Raw genomic sequence first — 23697 nt, 5'->3', positions numbered from 1 at the left:
TGCCAATTGTGTAGAAGGGAAATTATTGGTCTATTTGTGGGATAAAACCACTCTTTCCTTAAACTTTATCTGTGTCAAAACTATGCTAATTGAGCTCAAGGTAAAACTTTGTAGCAGATTAAATCACAGGTGCTGATGACACAGCAATATGGAGTAAGAAGTCACGTGACATATTTGTCTCAACGTGACTACGCACGTTAATAAAAAGTGGCGGTAACACTTTATAATAACTACACACAATTCATCATTAATTAAGCCTTTGTTACTTATTAGTTAATGGTTTGTTCATCATTAGTAATTTATTGTTCATACATAATTTATCATCAGTAAAGCAAGTGTTCACACAGTTATTAATGGTTTGTTCATAGTAAATAAGTCTATATCTAAAATATGTTTATACATGATTGTTAATACTTAATAAATGATGCAATAATATGTTTTTGATGAAGTAATATTTCCATTATTTAACAGTTGTTACATACACATGCACTAATGATTAGTTAGGGTGAGGATACATATTTTATAAACCACTTCCTAATATGATAATTCATATTCATTCATGCTTTTGTCCAGGAGTGGCAATGATTGTAGAAGATGTTGTAGAAGGCGTTGTATCTTGATCCTTATAGGTTATATGTCGGAAAACAATATTTATGCAATATGCTTGTGTTAAAATAGATATCAACCATCATAAGTAAACAAATATTTAAATCAGACTGGTCTTAAAAATCCAATATTGGTTTGTCTGCCATAATTTATTCAAGTAATCTAGACCAAAATTTAGTCCACAGTGAGCCATTGAAGAAACCTCATAATGAGCCAGTAGAGGAACTCCACAGTAAGACATTGAAGGAATCTCAGAACGAGTCGATAGAGGAACTCGACTGTGAGCCACTGAAGGAACCTTGTAGCAAACCACTGAAGGAACCTCACAATGAGCCACTGAAGGAAGCTCTTATGGAGCAGCTAGAGGAATCCAACAGCAAGCCACTGAATGAAACTTAGCAAGCCACTGAAGGAACACTGTTTTTAAAAAATCTAATGGACAGTATCCTACTGGCAGCTATTGGCAAGCAACTTTCCCATTCATTCCCAGCAATTTTACTGTGTTCTGTGGTCATAGTAAAAATAAATTGTGCTGTAACAAACAATAGGCATGAAAAGTACATTATATTACTGGGAACATATACAGCATAGCAGTGTACTACTAATAGTGCAGAACATTTTACAGTGATCCACTGGAGCTGCTGGAGACACTGAGGGCCAGATGTACGTACATTTACGAACGTAGCGTTGTCAGCGCCATGGACAAACCGCAGATTGCGAACGCTGTCAGACCCAAGTTTCCGTCGTATTTATCAAACTTTCAATCCATAGTGTAAACTGCGCCTTTCTCTGCTTTTTTCCGCCCATTACCGCAATTTACGAACGCCCACAACTGAATGGCAGAGCCTACATATAAGTGCAGTTGAATGAAGTTAACTGATGACAACATTAAAACGAATCAAATGTTTAGCGATCATGAAATAATACCATACATGATAAGATGTCAACAAGCAGGGAGATAATGAAGATCAGTCATTTTACTCAAACTACTTGTGCATGTAGGCTATGGAAGATTGGTCAAATCTAGCAAGTAGGAAAGTTTAAGTAAATGACGTGAAAGTGAAAGTAAGACATTTGAAAGGCCAACGAAAGTTAAGGTTGCTTTTGATAGTAGCCTACAAATACTTACAAAACTGGTGCTCTAAATAACGATTCTGTTGTCTTTGAAAGGTTCTCTTATTGACGCATTGAACTGCAATTTGGATTAACACCTGCTTTTACAAGGCGGAAGTATTTAGGCGCAGAATAGACGTGCACTTTCACGAGCAGTCTTTGTACATACCGTGGAATACATAATTAGTCGCTCTTTACGCTTCCCCTCCCATCTCTTTACGCTAAACTCCCACTTTCCCCTGGATCCTCCCATGAATGCATATGTATGACACGAAAAACGCAATGTGCCATTTTCAGCTCCCACGACAAAGGCAGTTTGCGCTTTATCATTATTGCGGCCTGTTTGTACATACTTTGCAATGATTTTACACGCACGTTGCGAAACAAATACGCTTGAAGTGGGCGCAAAAGCGTTAGTACATCTGGCCCTGAGGGACTTCGACAACGAGTTTATCACCCATATTTCAAAATAGAAATATCAATGAAAACGTTCATATTTAATTTTTTCTTAGATAAACATGATTTATGCCACCCATCAGAGTGGACTTTAAAATTAGAGTTTTATCACAGAAAACTATAATGGCACTCTAGTAGAGATAAATTAAACAGAACTAAAACACAAGCAGGAATTGTTCTATGGCTATAGAAGAACAACAGTTTATCACACACAGATTATTTCAGTGCTAAGAGGTCCTCAGTAGAAATGTGTCACTATAGTTCTGTTTACTTCAAGTTAGTCACTTATAGTTGCCTGCTTAGCAAAACTTGACATATCCTTGAGAGGTGCTGAAGAACATCATCAGTCCTTTGTTGTGTGAATAATAGCTTTAGCTCGGGAGACTTTACACCAGCAATGACATTCCCAGGCGCTCCCTAGCACACACTAGGAGATATGACTCACACCTCACTTGTGTCCAGCGGACCTATGGGGAGAATCGAAAAAGACTTCAAGTTATCCATTTGGCTACTTCCCAAGGTTATTATTTACATAACTACTTTTGGACTGGAGTGGGGGGTGGGGTGGGCTTCAGAACCCCTATCCATTCCAATAAACAGAACCTTTCTAGGCTTCCTAGACAGTGTGGAAAGCTGGCTCTGTGGTTGGCTGAGAAAAGGACCCTGAACAAAATCTTGTCTGCCATGGACTGCAAAGACCCTTACACAACACACCCGGTAGGAGAGTATGTTCAATGGCAGACTTCTGTCACTGTCATGCCCAACTGAAACATAAACACATACATGCCCACATGGACAATATTCAAGAATTTCTCAGAATTATGAACAGGCAAGATGGGGGTGGGGTTGTATAAAATGTATTTTATATGTGAAATCTATGAACTAATCATGTTTAGGTACTTGTTGTCTAGCAGATACCAGTGAGAATTGAGTGTGCATAATGCAATTCAGTGAGACAGTTAGAATCATGTATGCCTTTCACCTTTTGTTTTCAACCAGCAGCCAGACCAGCAGATACCCTGACTTTGCTGAATTACTGAAGCTAAGCAGGCTTAGTTAGTACTTGGATAAGAGACCTCCTTGGAAGAGTAGGTTCCTGCTGGAAGTGGTGTTGGTGGCTGGCCAGTAGGTGGCACTCTTCCCTGTGGCCAAAAGCCACCAAACAAATATCAATCCCAATGTCCTATTGCAATGACAGGGACACTGTACTGCATGATATGTTTTCCTTTGCATGAACGTTAAATTGAGGTCCTGACTCACCATGGTTGTTAAAGATCCCATGGCACTTATCGCAAAGGGTAGGTGGTTCCCTGATTTGCTTTATTTATGTACACATACATAAAGACACACACACATGCGCACACACACATACACACACACATAAAAACACACATACATGTACACAAAGACACGTAAACACCCACACACACTACACATGCACACACACATACATGCGCACACACGACACGCACACAAACACATAAACACACACACACACCCTCACACACATGCACCTACACATACAAACACACCTCCATACACAAACACACAAAACACACACAAAAAACAAAACAAAAAAAACTAACTTATATAGTAAGTATAAGTATAAGTATACAGTATATACTCTTTTGATCACAAAGTGAACACAGTGAGGTGAAGCACACACTAATCCCGGCGCAGTGAGCTGCCTGCAACAAGAGCGGCGCTCGGGGAGCAGTGAGGGTTAGGTGCCTTGCTCAAGGGCACTTCAGCCGTGCCTACTGGTCGGGGTTCGAATCGGCAACCCTCCGGTAACAAGTCCGAAGCGCTAACCAGTAGGCCACGGCTGCCCCATGCAGGCACACACACTCAATAAACACACACAGAAGCACACATATACACAAAAACAACCACACACTCTGCACACACTCAATTACAAACACACAAAAAAGGAACAAAGTAGGAAATGAACACAATTTGACAAGCGTTATTGTTGTGGAGAAAATGTGCTGGACTGGGCGGCGGTCATATTTTGTACCGCACTGCGGAACATCTAGTTATTCTAATATTCTAAAATTAACTTTTCCACAGTATTCTATTTGGGATGCACCTATAATTACAGTGCATGAAAATGCACTGTACTGTTATTCCAAGGCTTTTTACAGTGCATGAAAATGCACTGTACTGTTCTTCCTAGGCTTCTTATTACAGTGCATGAAAATGCACTGTACTGTTATTCCAAGGCTTTTTACAGTGCATGAAAATGCACTGTACTGTTCTTCCTAGGCTTCTTCTTATTACAGTGCATGAAAATGCACTGTACTGTTATTCCAAGGCATTTTATTACAGTGCATGAAAATGCACTGTACTGTTCTTCCTAGGCTTCTTATTACAGTGCATGAAAATGCACTGTACTGTTCTTCCTAGGCTTCTTCTGATTACAGTGCATGAAAATGCACTGTACTGTTATTCCAAGGCATTTTATTACAGTGCATGAAAATGCACTGTACTGTTCTTCCTAGGCTTCTTCTTATTACAGTGCATGAAAATGCACTGTACTGTTCTTCCTAGGCTTCTTCTTATTACAGTGCATGAAAATGCACTGTACTGTTCTTCCTAGGCAACTTCTTCTTCTTATTATTATTCCGCTTACCACTTTTTCTAGACGCAATTTCTCTTGAACAGTTTAACTTAGAAACTTCATTCAAACTTTGTAACGTAGGTCTTCAAACAGATCGGGTTGCTATCTCTTTTCAACTTTGAAACTTTTATACTTTTTAAACTATTAAAGAAAAACTTTTTAAAAATCCCCATAGACTTAACATTGCCGATTATGACATCATAATACGGCCATTAAGCAATTAGAATCCTATGGCAGGTGTTCAGGCCACCTGGATCTCAACTGCCAGTCTCAGGCTTTAAGCATACAAACTGGCCCTATTAAGACTACACATCCTGTTAAACTGCTTCCTCTGCCAAAAACTGTTTCAAAATAAAAGTCCTCACTACAATATTTCACTGTTAAACAATTTAACCCTTTAAACTACTGAACTTTTTAACTGTTTAGCCATTGTAACTGTTACTTGTCATCAACTATGACTCCTACCCACTGTAGCTAGTTAGCATGGTTAGCATAGTTAGTATGCTAGCATGTTAACATGTTAGTTAGCATTTTTAGCAAAATTGCTAAAAATGATTAGCTAAGTTAGCTAAGTCACATGGTTAGCATAGTTAGCATGCTAGCATGTTAGCATGCTAGTTAGCATTTTTAGCAAAACTGCTAAAAATGATTAGCTAAGTTAGCTAAGTCTCATGGTTAGCATAGTTAACATTTTAACATTGTTAGCATGCTAGTTAGCATAGTTACTTGGTTAGCATTATTATCTTTGTTAACATAGTTAGCATAACTACTAGCAAACATTGGAGCCATTCCAACTGTTAGTTATCATCAACTATCTGCCTAAAAATTTAACCATTTCAATTATCAACCTATTTAACTGTTCAGTCATTCTAACTATAGTAAACCTTATCTACCAAGCAAATAATTTAACCATATGAACTCATCATATTTTTGCATTTTCATGCACTGTATTTCCTTCAGGAAATGCTTTTCTAGTTATTACAGTGCATGAAAATGCACTGTACTGTTCTTCCTAGGCTTTTTATTACAGTGCATGAAAATGCACTGTACTGTTCTTCCTAGGCAACTTATTCTTATTATTATTATTCCGCTTACCACTTTTTCCGTACGCTATTTCTCTTGAACAGTTTAACTTAGAAACTTCATTCAAACTTTGTAACGTAGGTATTCAAACGGACAAAGCTGCTATGTATTTTTCATCTTTGTAACTTTTATACTTTTTAAACTATTAAAGAAAAACTTTTTAAAATTCCCCATAGACTTAACATTGCCGATTATGACATCATAATACGGCCATTAAGCAATTAGAATCCTATGGCAGGTGTTAAGGCCACCTGGATCTCAACTGCCAGTCTCAGGCTTTAAGCATACAAACTGGCCCTATTAAGACTACACATCCTGTTCAACTGCTTCCTCTGCCAAAAACTGTTTCAAAATAAAAGTCCTCACTACAATATTTCACTGTTAAACAATTTAACCCTTTAAATTACTGAACGTTTTAACTGATTAGCCATTGTAACTGTACTTGTCATCAACTATGACTCCTACCCACTGTAGCTAGTTAGCATGATTAGCATAGTTAGCATGCTAGCATGTTAACATGCTAGTTAGCATTTTTAGCAAAATTACTAAAAATGATTAGCTAAGTCACATGGTTAGCATAGTTAGCATGCTAGCATGTTAGCATGCTAGTTAGCATTTTTAGCAAAACTGCTAAAAATGATTAGTTAAGTTAGCTAAGTAACATGGTTAGTATAGTTAACATGCTAGTTAGCATTTTTAGCAAAACTGCTAAAAATGATTAGCTAGGTTAGCTAAGTAACATGGTTAATATAGTTAGCATGTTATTTTGCATAGTTAGCATAACTGCTAAAAATGATTAGCTAAGTTAGCTAAGTAACATGGTTAACATAATTAGCATGCTATCATTTCTAGCATAGTTAGCATGTTTAGCAAAACTGCTAGAAAATGTTAGTTAAGTTAGCTAAGTACCATGATTAGCATGTTAGCATTGCTAGCACTGCTATAAAACATTAGCTAAGTAACATGGTTAACAGAATTAAAAATCTTAGCATAACTACTAGCAAACATTAGAGCCGTTCCAACTTTCAGTTATCGTCAAATATCTACCTATACATAGCCATTAAACTATTTGAATATCAACATTCATTCAACTTCCAGTCTGTCAAAAACTTTTAAACTATTTACCTTCAACTTTTAAACGGTCTACTTTTAAACTATCATTAAACTATCTATTAAACTAGCTATCAACAACTTTTAAACTATCTACTGTCTATCAACAACTTTTAAACTATCTACATTCAGCTTTTAAACAGTCTACTTTTAAACTATCAACTTTTACTAAGCTATGCAACCACCATGTCTATCCTAGCATCACCGTAGTAACCATCTCTGTATTATCTGTTTTAACTATACATGATATTTTACATCACAACTTTAGCATTTTCATGCACTGGTAATTCCTTGGAATTGCATTTCTAGTTAGAGTGCATGAAAATGCACTCTACTGTTCTTCCTAGGCTTCTTCTTCTTATTACAGTGCATGAAAATGCACTGTACTGTTCTTCCTAGGCTTCTTCTTCTTCTTCTTCTTATTCTTATTATTCGTCTTCTTCTAACGCAGTTAATGCAGCTTCAACCGTTTAACGTAGAAACTTCATTCAAACTATGTTGCGTAGGTCTTACTTAGGACATGTGGGCTATGTATTTTTCAGCTTTGTAAATTTTATACTTTTTAAACTATTAATTAAAAACTACTCAAAATTTCCCCATAGACTTAACATGGGCTGATGACATCACAATGGACTAATTAACTTGATTTGCACCTGGTATCATCTTCCAGCTGCTCATCTAGGCCCCATCAAAGAATCAGTTCAACTGATTGCACCTGTATCAACTGCTTTCTACTGAACTAGACCAACTCTCTCTGTGTTTCTCCATTCTACATGGATATAAGACACATTTCATCCAACTTTCTATCCATTCATCCTATTCAAACCATTCACTCATCCACCCATTGAACTATCCATCAACATCCATTAAACAATCTGCCTATCAACATCCATTCAAATTTCTGTCTATCAACATCCATTACACTATCTACATTTAACTTTTAAACTATATACTCTGTCTCAGGCTTTAAGCATACAATATGGCTCTATTAAGACTGCCGTTAAGCAATTAGAATCCTATGGCAGGTGTTCGGGCCAGCTGCATCAACTGCCAGTCTCAGGCTTTAAGCATACAAACTGGCCCTATTAAGACTACACATCCTGTTCAACTGCTTCCTCTGCCAAAAACTGTTTCAAAATAAAAGTCCTCACTACAATATTTCACTGTTAAACAATTTAACCCTTTAAACTACTGAACTTTTTAACTGTTCAGTCATTGTAACTGTTACTTGTCATCAACTATGACTTATACCCACTGTAGCTAGTTAGCTAAGTTAGCTAAGTAACTTGGTTAGCATAGTTAGCATGCTAGCATGTTAACATGCTAGTTAGCATTTTTAGCAAAACTGCTAAAAATGATTAGCTAAGTTAGCTAAGTCACATGGTTAACATAGTTAGCATGCTAGCATGTTAGCATGCTAGTTAGCATTTTTAGCAAAACTGCTAAAAATGATTAGCTAAGTTAGCTAAGTCACATGGTTAGCATAGTTAGCTGGCATAACTACTAAAGTTAAGTATTATCCACCTATTTAACCGTTCAATCATTCCAACTATATTTAACCTTATCTACCAAGCAAATCATTTAACCCTTTGCAGACCGCGCCGAACATTCCATTTTTTCATACTCGATGGCCTTATGGCACAAAAAGGCTTATTGTGTGATTATGCTACATGACAGAGATATAATTTACCCACCTTTATAATCAGGAGAAATAGCCCTTTCAAATGGTATAAAATATAATTAATAATTTTGAGGAGAACACACATATTATTTTAAAAATATCTTTAAAATTCAACCCCAAAAAACACAAAACTATCAGTTTGTCAAGATTAATCTCATTTTTCCCCCAATTTCTGTTGTAGATAGAGAAAAACTTAGAGTGTGTGTGAGATTCACAATTTTGTCCTCTACTCAGTGATGAAAACAGAATTAATGTATCACCTTTTGTTCAAAAGTTATGATAAATTTATTAGACCTTTGCAGACGGCATGAAACATTCCGTTTTTTCATACTTGATGCCCTTGTGAGACAAAAAGGCTTATTGTGTGGCCATGCTACATGGCAGAGATAAGATATACCCACCATTGTAATCAGGAGAACTAGCCCTTTAAAATGGCACATATCATAGTTAATAAGTTTGAGGGTAACACACATTGTTTTTAAACAATACCTTCAAAATTCAACATCAAAAAACACGAAAATATAAATTTGTCAAGATGAATCTTACTTTTCACATAATGTCTATTGTAGATATAGTGTGTGAAAGATAGACAGTGTTGTGTTCTCCTCAGTGAAAGAAACAGAATCAATTTATCACCTTTGGTTCAGAAGTTATGATTAATTTACTCATAACTGCAAGTCGCAGTAACAAGTAGAATTTTTAAAGAGTAGGATGTTTTCCTTTCCTGGTTTGACATCTGACCAAAAATACACAGATATAATGGTCATGTAACAAATATAAGATGTTTTACCATAAAAACAAGATGCATAGCTAAATATAGGATGTCTTACTGTACTCTGAAGAGGCAAAATCAATTGTGGGGAGGAAAGATAAAGGCTGAAATAAAGACTAGGCAGATGGTAACTGCTTCTCCGTGTGCTTCATTCTACTATGAAAACAAGAATAAGAGACACTGGCACATGTGTTAGGTTTACGAAAGAGGAAATAAATCATTTTATTTAGATAAGTCTTTAACAATTTCATTAAATAATCAGGAACAACAACTTCAGGTAAATAACATAAACATATGTTTACAAACAAGCAGTAACTATTAGAACTACAAGAATGACAAGACAACAGTATAACTAACATGATGAACAAAGCATCAATTCATATTATAGCATAACAAAGCATCAATTTACATTCACACATATAAACAATTAAAACATTAAAGGAGAAATTCAATACATTTAACAACCATACAGCATATAATTCGATACAATATATAATTATCGATATAATTTGCCCTACACATAAGGTGATACACTAACACCGCATTCACACCAGATCCGTGGTGTGTGTGTTGTCACAGCTGTGGCGTGTGTGTGTGTGTGTGTGTGTGTGTGTCCATCTAAGCCTAGCAGACGATGAGGTGTAAATGCTACTGGAGTTGGTGTCCCTGTCTGTGTTAGAAGGATAGGCAAAGTGTATGCTTTCTACCTGACATGGGACTTGACCAAGCTCAAAATAAAGAAATTGTCAGATAAGAAAATTATAAATTGAATTACAAATCTAAGCAAACTTCCTGAATTTCCCCTTGGGGATCAATAAAGTATCTATCTATCTATCTATCTATCTATCTATCTATCTAAACTATTATCACTATAATCCCTGTCATTATTGTTATAAGCAACACTCTTATCACAACCAGAAATGTGCATACGCCCAGTTGGGCGAACACACACACACATACAAACATGCTTACCCAGCTGAGGATGACGGGAGATTACTCTCCTCCTCTAGCAAATCATTGTCTTCCTCTTCATCCAGAAACTACCCATCCATGTCCCATGTCCATGCCATCGTGGTCCTTGGGGTCATGTTTGCCATCAGCAGTCGGCTGCTTTCACCTCAGTTGCACGTACTTCTCTCACTCCATCTAAAATAACAAAAAAATCACAGGTCTGATAGTGAATAGGTTGTTTAGTTTTATTTTACATTACTTCCACATAATCTTAATCACCACCAACCATGACTCTTTTCACTAAAAGTATTTTTGTCACTGGAGGACTCCAATATTGCTTGGAGAGGTAACATTAGTCTCAGAGCTCACTATAAGTGTTATTGCCTTGGCTAAACCATACATAGCATACCAGCTTACAAGCAAACATTGATTCATGAACATGAGTCAGGAGATATGACAGAAAACATCTAAACAGCGTATGCATACACATACACACCGTGCATAGGCTACTGCAGTTGCGTAAAGACAAAACACCCCCAGAAAATTATGTGTCGACGAGTAGGCTTGGGTGTATGAGCTCCCATCATAGTTAGCCACCCAAAAACCTCATAATCGTAGCAGCCAACCTTACAGCCTAAAAGTTAAACAATACTAAGACACATTTCTAACAAATCTTCAGTCATGTATTGATGAAAACAGCCGTCAATGAATAAAATCCTTACACCATCGGTGATCAACACAGTCTTCACGTCGGTAACATAACATTAACGTTGTCCTTCATGTCAGATGTTTCTATCTAAGTAAGCTAAGCAACTTGGCTACAAACAACTGTAAATTGTGTTATACATATTACGAAGCAATGAAAGGTTTATTTGACAATAAAATACCGATTAGGTGTACTTGACATAAAGTTGCCAGTCATGAAGCACGGGAGTGAACTTTATCGCGACTACGCGTCAGGACATGTTGCAGCCTCTCCTGATGCTAACGTTACCTAACTTAGCTAGTTTTCTGTATCATCGGATGACAAGCAAGCAACATCGTTCAAAATAGAACAAATCGTTAAAGTTTCAGTCTTAGTAGGTCTGTAATCTTGGTTGACATATAGTAACCCCCCAAAAATGATTGAAAATAATGAGTTTACTAAAGATTACGGTGTGCTAAAATAGAAGCTGTCATATCAGCTGAAGTGAACACACACACGCATTATGTTACGGCCATGCATACAAGGTGTAATTACCAGCAAAAATAACTTTTAAAAACGATTTGAAGTAATAACATGGATAACAAGTAGTAATAACATAAAAAGACTTGTTTTTACCTCAGATGATCCAGTAGTTTCTCCTTTAGACGACGTGAAGATCAACGATGCATAGTGCTTCCTGCTGTTTTTCCTCTAGTGGAGGGAGACGTCAACTCTTGATTTTTCCTTCACATAGTAAAAGTAATTCGCGCCACAAATCCCTTAACCAATCATATCGCCAGAAAGCCTATGATGTGACGTTTTTGAGGAAGTTTTCATTGATAAAATTGGTTGGGGTATGGCAGAGTTATTAGACTGAATGTCATCGGTACTGGGGTACCGAAATTAGAACGTGCGGTCTGCAAAGGGTTAACCATATAAACTATCCACCTATTTAACTGTTTAGTCACTCCAACTATATTAAACCTCATCTACCTAGCAACCAATATAGTTTGTTTTTACTCTGTATGATATTTTACATCATATTTTTTGCATTTTCATGCACTGTATTTCCTTCAGGAAATGCTTTTCTAGTTATTATTCTTCTTCTAACGCAGTTAATGCAGCTTCAACCATTTAACGTAGAAACTTCATTTAAACTATGTTGTGTAGGTCTTACTTAGGACATTGGGGCTTTGTATATTTTATCTTTGTAACTTTTATACTTTTTAAACTATTAATAAAAAACTATTCAAAATTTCCCCATAGACTTAACATGGGCTGATGACATCACAATGGACTAATTAACTTGATTTGCACCTGTATCATCTTCCAGCTGCTCATCTACGCCCCATCAAAGAATCAGTTCAACTGATTGCACCTGTATTAACTGCTTTCTACTGAACTACACCAACTCTCTCTGTGTTTCTCCATTCTACAAGGATATAAGACACATTTCATCCAACTTTCTATCCATTCATCCTCTTCAAACCATTCACTCATCCACCCATTAAACTATCCATCAACATCCATTCAACTTTCTGTCTATCAACATCCATTACACTATCTACATTTCACTTTTAAACTATATACTCTGTCTCAGGCTTTAAGCATAAAATATGGCTCTATTAAGACTGCCGTTAAGGAATTAGAATCCTATGGCAGGTGTTCAGGCCACCTGGATCAACTGCCAGTCTCAGGCTTTAAGCATACAAACTGGCCCTATTAAGACTACACACCCTATTCAACTGCTTCCTCTACCAAAAACTGTTTCAAAATAAAAGTCTTCACTACAATATTTCACTGTTAAACAATTTAACCCTTTAAACTACTGAACTTTTTAACTGTGTAGCCATTGTAACTGTTACTTGTCATCAACTATGACTCCTACCCACTGTAGCTAGGTAACATGGTTACCATAGTTAGCATGCTAACATGTTAACATGCTAGTTAGCATTTTTAGCAAAACTGCTAAAAATGATTAGCTAAGTTAGCTAAGTCACGTGGTTAACATAGTTAGCATGCTAACATGCTAGTTAGCATTTTTAGCAAAACTGCTAAAAATGATTAGTGAAGTTAGCTAAGTCACATGGTTAGCATAATTAGTGAATTAGCATAGTTAGCATAACTACTAAAAATGATTAGCTAGGCTAGCTAAGTCATATGGTTAGCATAGTTAACATTTTAACATTGTTAACATGTTAGTTAGCATAGTAACTTGGTTAACATTAGTATCTTTGTTAACATAGTTAGCATAACTGCTAGCAAACATTGGAGCCATTCCAACTGTTAGTTATCGTCAACTATCTGCCTAAATAATTTAACCATTTCAATTATCAACCTATTTAACTGTTCAGTCATTCCAACTATATTAAACCTTATCTACCAAGCAAATAATTTAACCATATGAACTCATCATATTTTTGCATTTTCATGCACTATATTTCCTTCAGGAAATGCTTTTCTAGTTCTTATTCTTCTTCTTCTAACGCTCTTAATGCGGCTTCAACCGTTTAACGTAGAAACTTCATTCAAACTGCGTTGCGTAGGTCTTACTTAGGACATGGGTTCTATGTATTTTTCAGCTTTGTAACTTTTATACTTTTTAAACTATTAATTAAAAACTATCAAAATTTCCCCATTGACTTAACATTATGATTATGACATCACAATACGGCCGTTAAGCAATTACAATCCTATGGCAGGTGTTCGGGCCACCTGTTTCAACTGCCAGTCTCAGGCTTTAAGCATACAAACTGGCCCTATTAAGACTACACATCCTGTTCAACTGCTTCCTCTGCCAAAAACTGTTTCAAAATAAAAGTCCTCACTACAATATTTCACTCTTAAACAATTTAACCCTTTAAACTACTGAACTTTTTAACTGTTCAGCCATTGTAACTGTTACTTGTCATCAACTATGACTCCTACCCACTGTAGCTAGTTAGCATGGTTAACATAGTTAGCATGTTAGCGCTAGTTAGCATTTTTAGCAAAACTGCTAAAAATGATTAGCTAAGTTAGCTAAGTCACATGGTTAGCATAGTTAGCATGCTAACATGTTACCATGCTAGTTAGCATTTTTAGCAAAACTGCTAAAAATGATTAGCTAAGTTAGCTAAGTCACATGGTTAGCATAGTTAGCATGCTAGCATGTTAGTTAGCATTTTTAGCAAAACTGCTAAAAATGATTAGCTAAGTTAGCTAAGTCACATGGTTAGCATAGTTAGCATGCTAACATGTTAGCATTCTAGTTAGCATTTTTTGCAAAACTGGTAAAAATGATTAGCTAAGTTAGCTAAGTCACATGGTTAGCATAGTTAACATGCTAGCATGTTAGCATGCTAGTTAGCATAGTTAGCATAACTGTTAAAAATGATTAGCGAAGTTAGCTAAGTCACATGGTTAACATAATTAACATGTTAGCATGCTAATTAGCATAGTTATCATAACTAATAAAAATGATTAGCTAGGTTAGCTAAGTCATATGGTTAGCATAGTTAACATTTTGACATTGTTAGCATGCTAGTTAGCATAGTTACTTGGTTAACATTATTATCTTTAATATAGTTAGCATAACTTCTAGCAAACATTGGAGCCATTCCAACTGTTCATTATCGTCAACTATCTGCCTAAATAATTTAACCATTTCAATTATCAACCTATTTAACTGTTCAGTCATTCCAACTATAGTAAACCTTATCTACAAGGCAAATAATTTAACCATATGAACTCGTCATATTTTTGCATTTTCATGCACTGTATTTCCTTCAGGAAATGCTTTTCTAGTTAGAGTGCATGAAAATGCACTCTACTGTTCTTCCTAGGCTTCTTCTTATTATTACAGTGCATGAAAATGCACTGTACTGTTATTCCAAGGCATTTTATTACAGTGCATGAAAATGCACTGTACTGTTATTCCAAGGCATTTTATTATTATTATTATAGTGCATGAAAATGCACTATACTGTTCTTCCAAAATTTCTTATTAGAGTGCATGAAAATGCACTCTACTGTTCTTCCTAGGCTTCTTCTTCTTATTCTTATTATTTTTCTTCTTCTAACGCAGTTAATGCAGCTTCAACCGTTTAACGTAGAAACTTCATTCAAACTGCATTGCGTAGGTCTTACTTAGGACATGTGGGCTTTGTATTTTTCATCTTTGTAACTTTTATACTTTTTAAACTATTAATTAAAAACTACTCAAAATTTCCCCATAGACTTAACATGGGCTGATGACATCACAATGGACTAATTAACTTGATTTGCACCTGTATCTTTTTCCAGCTGCTCATCTAGGCCCCATCAAAGAATCAGTTCAACTGATTGCACCTGTATCAACTGCTTTCTACTGAACTAGACCAACTCTCTCTGTGTTTCTCCATTCTACAAGGATATAAGACATTTCATCCAACTTTCTATCCATTCATCCTCTTCAAACCATTCACTCATCCACCCATTGAACTATCCATCAACATCCATTAAACAATCTGCCTATCAACATCCATTCAACTTTCTGTCTATCAACATCCATTACACTATCTACATTTAACTTTTAAACTATATACTCTGTCTCAGGCTTTAAGCATACAATATGGCTCTATTAAGACTGCCGTTAAGCAATTAGAATCCTATGGCAGGTGTTCGGGCCAGCTGCATCAACTGCCAGTCTCAGGCTTTAAGCATACAAACTGGCCCTATTAAGACTACACATCCTGTCCAACTGCTTCCTCTGCCAAAAACTGTTTCAAAATAAAAGTCCTCACTACAATATTTCACTGTTAAACAATTTAACCCTTTAAACTACTGAACTTTTTAACTGTTCAGCCATTGTAACTGTTACTTGTCATCAACTATGACTCCTACCCACTGTAGCTAGTTAGCTAAGTTAGCTAAGTAACTTGGTTAGCATAGTTAGCATGTTAGCATGTGAATTAGCATGCTAGTTAGCATTTTTAGCAAAACTGCTAAAAATGATTAGCTAAGTTAACTAAGTCACATGGTTAGCATAGTTAGCATGCTAGCATGTTAGCATGCTAGTTAGCATTTTTAACAAAACTGCTAAAAATGATTAGCTAAGTTAGCTAAGGAACATGGTTAACATAGTTAGCATGTTAGCATTGCTAACATGCTAGTTAGCATAACTACTAAAGTTAAGTATTATCCACCTATTTAACCATTCAATCATTCCAACTATATTAAACCTTATCTACCAAGCAAATCATTTAACCATATAAACTATCCACCTATTTAACTGTTCAGTCACTCCAACTATATTAAACCTAATCTAACTAACAACCAATATAGTTTGTTTTTACTCTGTATGATATTTTACATCATATTTTTTGCATTTTCATGCACTGTATTTCCTTCAGGAAATGCTTTTCTAGTTCTTCTTCTAATGCTTTTTCTGCGTTTAATGCGGCTTCAACCGTTTAATGTAGAAACTTCATTCAAACTGTGTTACGAAGGTCTTACTTAGGACAGGTGGGGAATGTATTTTTCATATTTGTAACTTTTATACTTTTTGAAGTATTAATTAAAAACTATTAAAATTTTCCCCATAGACTTAACACTGGCGATTATGGCATCACAATAGGGCTCTTAGAATCCTATGCCAAGTGTTCCGGCCAGAGCCATATGGTTCCGGCCACCTCCAGCAACTGTCTGTCTCAGGCTTTAAGCATACAATCTGGCTCTCTTAAGACTACAGATCCTGTTCAACTGTTTTCTCTGCCCACAACTGTTTAAAAATAAAAGTCTCCACTACAATAATTCCCTATTAAATAATTTAACCATTTAAACTATCCAACTATTTAACTGTTCAACTATTCCAACTGTCAGTTATCATCAACTATGCCTCTAGCCTACTATATTAAACCACCACCTACCTAGCAACCAATTTAGCAACCATTGAAATTAAGCATCTATGTCAGTTTCCATAGCAACCAAGATGATTATACAAGCAAACCACTGTAGTAACTCCTTTATTTCTGATAGTAGCCACCATGGACATCCTAGCAACAACCTAGCAACGACTTCAAGTACCCTAGCAACAGCCTAGCAACCACATTCCATTAAAACCTAGCAACCAACATCATTAACCTAGCAACCAGCATAGCAACCACCATAACTACTCTAGCAACAGTCAGTTGTCATCAACTTTGACTCCCGTCAACTGTTTCCTCTGCCCAAAGCTGTTTCAAAATAAAAGTCCTCACTACAATAATTCCCTATGAAATATTTGAACCATTTAAACTATCCAACTATTTAACTGTTCAGCCAATCCAACTGTCATCATCAGCTATGACTCCCGCCAATTGTGTCCTCTGCCCACAACTGTTTGGCAGCCTGGGCTTTTCAGTCAACTAGTGTGATCAACTCCCAATCTACATTCAACTTTTAAACTGTCTACTTTTAAACTATCAACTTTTATTAAGCTGTGCAACCACCATGTCTGTCCTAGCGTCATTTTCATGCACTTGTAATTCCCTGGAATTACATTCTCTAGTTAGTGGGTTTGATCCAGCAAGCCCACTATTGTTCTTCTTAAGTTTACTTTATTAGTGGGCTTTATTTATTATTCCTGTTCACCCACTTTTTGGCCGAACTACTGCTCCTAGACCGTTTGAGCTATCGACGCGGTTCGAACTCCAAAAATTCAGGCCCGAACCGGTGTAACTTGCTTGTTGATTTCGTGTCGCTGGCCCTTGTCGTTTTCGCGGTATTCCCGTTTTTCGGCGTTTTTGGGCCCCATTGAAATGAATGACGGAATGCTGGGGCTTTATGACATCACAGCACCTCCTTACTTGCACCTGGTAGAGCTCTGCTGCTAGAGTTGATTACTTGCACCTGGCAGAGTTCTAAGCCATCTGGCAATGTCTAATGGGCTGGGCTGGGCTGTCTGTGTATATGAAGGTGTGTGCATGTAACTTTTGACCAGTATGTCCGATTTTCATGAATGAGGTACCGTTGGAATCCTTGAATGAAGCCCAGTTCAATGCCTTGCCAGCACTAGAGAAGCGCTGTCTCATCTTTTTTTTAAAGCCAAACCATGTTGATACAGGTCATTAAAAAAAATATATATATATTTTCCAAATCCATTCAGCCCAGTTCAATGCCTTGCCAGCACTAAGTGTAAAGGTCATGTAAAAAAAGAGCCAAACCATGTTCATATAGGTCATTAAAAAAATAAATAAATAAAGTATTTCACCAATCCATTCAGCCCAGTCCTTTACCCAGCTAGCTCCATTTGAACTTAGTCATGTGTACAGTTGTATAGATTATTACATTGAGAAACACACTTTCATACAGATATCATGCATATCCACGCAGCATTACTAATCAAGTTACTCATCGTTGCCCAGCAAAAAGTCCACAATCAATTCAATTGTCTTGCCACGATCTGTGGAGCTTACAGACAACGTTATATTACTATAGGTTCTGTATGCTATTTAAAGCCGACCTAACGCTGAGTCCCTTCTAGACGGTGTGTTGCAATGCATTCTGGGTGCTGTGCTGTGATTCGACGGCTCGTCACCTGACCCACCAAACAACAACTCTCTGGGATGTGGCAAATATCGCGTAAAAACCTTGTTGCCGGAACAACAGGGAAAAGGCAACAGGATAGCAGCACGAAAGATACACAGGATACACACGGAATTTTGATGGACGTCCTTATCAGTCTATGGTCTAACTTATAAACGTGTCGGGTCAACGTCAACGATAAGTAAGTTAGGCTAACGTAAACGTTAGCTATTTGCTGTTGTCATATGCTAGTGCTATATGCTTTAGGCTACGTGATGGCCATTTATCACACTAATTTTAGGTACTACTTTTACAAGGTCTGTAGTTCTGTCAAAATGTATCTTATCGTTGAACAGACTACAAGGTTATCTTCCTTAGACTTCGTAGATGTAGTTACTACAATTTGGAAGCGAATTTCGAAGTGTAAATATGGTTTTAGTGTGTAAACAGACCAACCGCGATTTTGCAATGAAGTTAATGGAGCCTTTTATGTAGGGCTACTAGGCTACTTTCACGAAGTCTGTAGTTCTGTCAAAATGTATCTTATCTATGAACAGACTACATGATTATCTTCCTTAGACTTCGTAGATGTAGTTACTACAATTTGGAAGCGAATTTCGAAGTGTAAATATGGTTTTAGTGTGTAAACAGACCAACCGCGATTTTGCAATGAAGTTAATGGAGCCTTTTATGTAGGGCTACTAGGCTACTTTCACAAAGTCTGTAGTTCTGTCAAAATGTATCTTAACCATGTAGTATGTTTATAGATATCTTCCTTAGACTTCGTAGATGTAGTTACTACAATTTGGAAGCGAATTTCAAAGTGCAAATATGGTTTAAATGTGTAAACAAGACGCCTGATGTTTAATGTTAATGAATGGGCACAGTATTATTGTGTACAGTAATGGGCTATCAGTAGTATGTAAACAGTTCATGTGTTATGTGATTTACATAAACTAGTAAACAACATAAATGTTAAAAGCTGGTATTGTGTTTCCTGAATTCTTACATTCAGGCATTCAAATGAAATGTAATTAAATAGCATATCAATCATGCAACAATGCAAAAACAATGAAACTAGTGTAGGCCTAATTATATTTTACATTAGTAAAGCAGTACTCTGATGTGCATGCTTTCACAAACTTTTGTGAACAATCTTAGCACTTTAAACATTGACTGTTTTGAAGTGCATGTATAGCAATATAGTATAAAAAAAATAATAATTGTGATGATATTACAATTTGATGGGGGGTGGGAGGAGGGGGTAGGTTCATGTAGGTGGGCCCTATGACCCCAAAGTATGCCTTGACTGGGCCTCAGGTCAAAGAAGTTTGAGAAAGGCTGATGTAGACGACAAAGCAGCAAGGAGGCGTCGTGTGATCATTTAAACAAGTTTTATGACAAGGTCGATGAGGGTGGGAAAAATCGTACATTTCTGTGCAAACTTTGCCCGCACTTCAGTCACATTGTCTTTTAAGAAAATGCAGTCCATTTTTCGGTTTCAGCAGTCAACAACCTCAGAACTGACCCTTCAGGCCTCTCAGGAGGCACTGGCCTTCTAACCTAGCGACCACCTGAGCAACCAGCATGATTGCCCTAGCAACCAGCATAGCAACCACGTTATTTATGCGTTTTAGCTTATTGGATGTTGCGTTGATGCAGATAACTTTTGATCCGTGTGCCCGATTTTCATAAATGAGGTACCGTTGGAATCCTTGGATGAGGCCGAGTTCCGTGCCCCAGATCAAACCCACTCTTGCAGTTCCTCGGAACCGCAATTCTAGTTATTATATCTTCCTATTCACCCACTTTTTGGCCGAACTACTGCTCCTAGACCGTTTGAGCTATCGACGCGGTTCGAACTCCAAAAATTCAGGCCCGAACCGGTGTAACTTGCTTGTTGATTTCGTGTCGCTGGCCCTTGTCGTTTTCGCGGTATTCCCGTTTTTCTGCGTTTTTTGGGCCCATTGAAATGAATGGCGGAATGTTCAGAATTCAAATTTCGATTGTGACATCACAGCTCTAATTGCTTAAGCTTGCACCTGGAAGAGTTCTAAGCCACCTGGCAGAGCTCTAATGGGCTGGGCTGGGCTGTCTGTGTATATGAAGGTGTGTGCATGTAACTTTTGACCCGTATGTCCGATTTTCATAAATGAGGTACCGTTGGAATCCTTGGATGAGGCCGAGTTCCATGCCCCTGATCGATCAAACCCACTCTTGCAGTTCCTCGGAACCGCAATTCTAGTTATTATTATTAGTGGGTTTGATCCAGCAAGCCCGCTGTGGGCTTGCGGAGCAAGCCCACTATTGTTCTTCTTAAGTTTTCTTATTAGTGGGTTTGATCCAGCAAGCCCACTATTGTTCTTCTTAAGTTTTCTTATTATTATTATTATTAGTGGGTTTGATCCAGCAAGCCCACTATTGTTCTTCTTAAGTTTTCTTATTATTATTATTATTATTTATTATTCCTGTTCACCCACTTTTTGGCCGAACTACTGCTCCTAGACCGTTTGAGCTATCGACGCGGTTCGAACTCCAAAAATTCAGGCCCGAACCGGTGTAACTTGCTTGTTGCTTTCGTGTCGCTGGCCCTTGTCGTTTTCGCGGTATTCCCGTTTTTCTGCGTTTTTTGGGCCCATTGAAATGAATGGCGGAATGTTCAGAATTCAAATTTCGATTGTGACATCACAGCTCTAATTGCTTAAGCTTGCACCTGGAAGAGTTCTAAGCCACCTGGCAGAGCTCTAATGGGCTGGGCTGGGCTGTCTGTGTATATGAAGGTGTGTGCATGTAACTTTTGACCCGTATGTCCGATTTTCATAAATGAGGTACCGTTGGAATCCTTGGATGAGGCCGAGTTCCGTGCCCCAGATCAAACCCACTCTTGCAGTTCCTCGGAACCGCAATTCTAGTTAGTGGGTTTGATCCAGCAAGCCCACAGCATGGCTGAAAGCCATGCTGTGGGCTTGCGGAGCAAGCCCACTATTGTTCTTCTTAAGTTTACTTTATTTATTATTCCTTTTCACCCACTTTTTGGCCGAACTACTGCTCCTAGACCGTTTGAGCTATCGACGCGGTTCGAACTCCAAAAATTCAGGCCCGAACCGGTGTAACTTGCTTGTTAATTTCGTGTCGCTGGCCCTTGTCGTTTTCGCGGTATTCCCGTTTTTCTGCGTTTTTCGGCCCCATTGAAATGAATGGCGGAATGTTCAAGGATTCTAATTCGATTGTGACATCACAGCTCTAATTGCTTAAGCTTGCACCTGGAAGAGTTCTAAGCCACCTGGCAGAGCTCTAATGGGCTGGGCTGGGCTGTCTGTGTATATGAAGGTGTGTGCATGTAACTTTTGACCCGTATGTCCGATTTTCATGAATGAGGTACCGTTGGAATCCTTGAATGAAGCCCAGTTCAATGCCTTGCCAGCACTAAGTTTAAAGGTAATGTAAACCATGTTCATATAGGTCATTAAAAAAATAAATAAATAAAGTATTTCACCAATCCATTCAGCCCAGTCCTATACCCAGCTAGCTCCATTTGAACTTTGTCATGTGTACAGTTGTATAGATTATTACATTGAGAAACACACTTTCATACAGATATCATACATATCCACGCAGCTACTAATTACTAATCAAGTTACTCATCGTTGCCCAGCAAGAAGTCCACAATCAATTCAATTGTCTTGCCACGATCTGTGGAGCTTACAGACAACGTTATATTACTATTGGTTCTGTATGCTATTTAAAGCCGACCTAACGCCGAGTCCCTTCTAGACGGTGTGTTGCAATGCATTCTGGGTGCTGTGCTGTGATTCGACGGCTCGTCACCTGACCCACCAAACAACAACTCTCTGGGATGTGGCGTAAATATCGCTTAAAAACCTTGTTGCCGGAACAACAGGGAAAAGGCAACAGGATAGCAGCACGAAAGATACACAGGATACACACGGAATTTTGATGGACGTCCTTATCAGTCTATGGTCTAACTTATAAACGTGTCGGGTCAACGTCAACGATAAGTAAGTTAGGCTAACGTAAACGTTAGCTATTTGCTGTTGTCATATGCTAGTGCTATATGCTTTAGGCTACGTGATGGCCATTTATCACACTAATTTTAGGTACTACTTTTACGAGGTCTGTAGTTCTGTCAAAATGTATCTTATCGTTGAACAGACTACAAGGTTATCTTCCTTAGACTTCGTAGATGTAGTTACTACAATTTGGAAGCGAATTTCGAAGTGTAAATATGGTTTTAGTGTGTAAACAGACCAACCGCGATTTTGCAATGAAGTTAATGGAGCCTTTTATGTAGGGCTTCTAGGCTACTTTCACGAAGTCTGTAGTTCTGTCAAAATGTATCTTATCTATGAACAGACTACACGATTATCTTCCTTAGACTTCGTAGATGTAGTTACTACAATTTGGAAGCGAATTTCGAAGTGTAAATATGGTTTTAGTGTGTAAACAGACCAACCGCGATTTTGCAATGAAGTGAATATGGAGCCTTTTATGTAGGACTACTAGGCTACTTTCACGAAGTCTGTAGTTCTGTCAAAATTGATCGATCTTATCTATGAACAGACTACATGGTTATCTTCTTTAGACTTTGTAGATGTAGTTATTACAGTTTGGAAGCGAAATTCGAAGTGCAAATATGGTTTAAATGTGTAAACAAGACGCCTGATGTTTAATATATGTTAATGAATGGGCACAGTATTATTGTGTACAGTAATGGGCTATCAGTAGTATGTAAACAGTTCATGTGTTATGTGATTTACATAAACTAACAACAGAAATGTTAAAAGCTGGTATTGTGTTTCCTGAATTCTTACATTCAGGCATTCAAATGAAATGTAATTAAATAGCATATCAATCATGCAACAATGCAAAAACAATGAAACTAGTGTAGGCCTAATTATATTTTACATTAGTAAAGCAGTACTCTGATGTGCATGCTTTCACAAACTTTTGTAAACAATCTTAGCACTTTAAACATTGACTGTTTTGAAGTGCATGTAGGCAATATAGTATAAAAATAATAATTGTGATATCATTACAATTTGATAGGGGTTGGGAGGAGGGGGTGGGTTCATGTA

At 37.3% G+C, this 23697-nt stretch overlaps 1 protein-coding gene across 3 annotated transcripts in view; it reads right to left on the bottom strand.

Annotated features, from left to right (window-relative positions):
- Positions 1 to 575: 575 nt before the first annotated feature.
- The window catches only part of dmpk (DM1 protein kinase), a 241053-nt gene continuing 217931 nt past the window's right edge, over positions 576 to 23697 (bottom strand). For all 3 annotated transcript variants that reach the window (XM_076275081.1, XM_076275082.1, XM_076275084.1), the window contains exon 13: positions 576 to 2642. In XM_076275081.1, the coding sequence (XP_076131196.1) occupies positions 2617 to 2642 (26 nt within the window). In that variant the 3' untranslated portion in view covers positions 576 to 2616. The remainder of the gene's footprint in view (positions 2643 to 23697) is intronic.

The sequence above is a fragment of the Alosa pseudoharengus genome, unplaced genomic scaffold (genome assembly GCF_046254945.1).
Source record: "Alosa pseudoharengus isolate Yale_2024_CS ecotype anadromous, Long Island Sound unplaced genomic scaffold, YU_APseudo_1.1 YU_APseudo_1.1_scf_8, whole genome shotgun sequence".
In the NCBI taxonomy this organism is placed as follows: Eukaryota; Metazoa; Chordata; class Actinopteri; order Clupeiformes; family Clupeidae; genus Alosa; species Alosa pseudoharengus.
The sequence above is the reverse complement of the archived record's forward strand: the minus strand, read 5'-3'. Positions and strand labels throughout refer to the sequence as shown.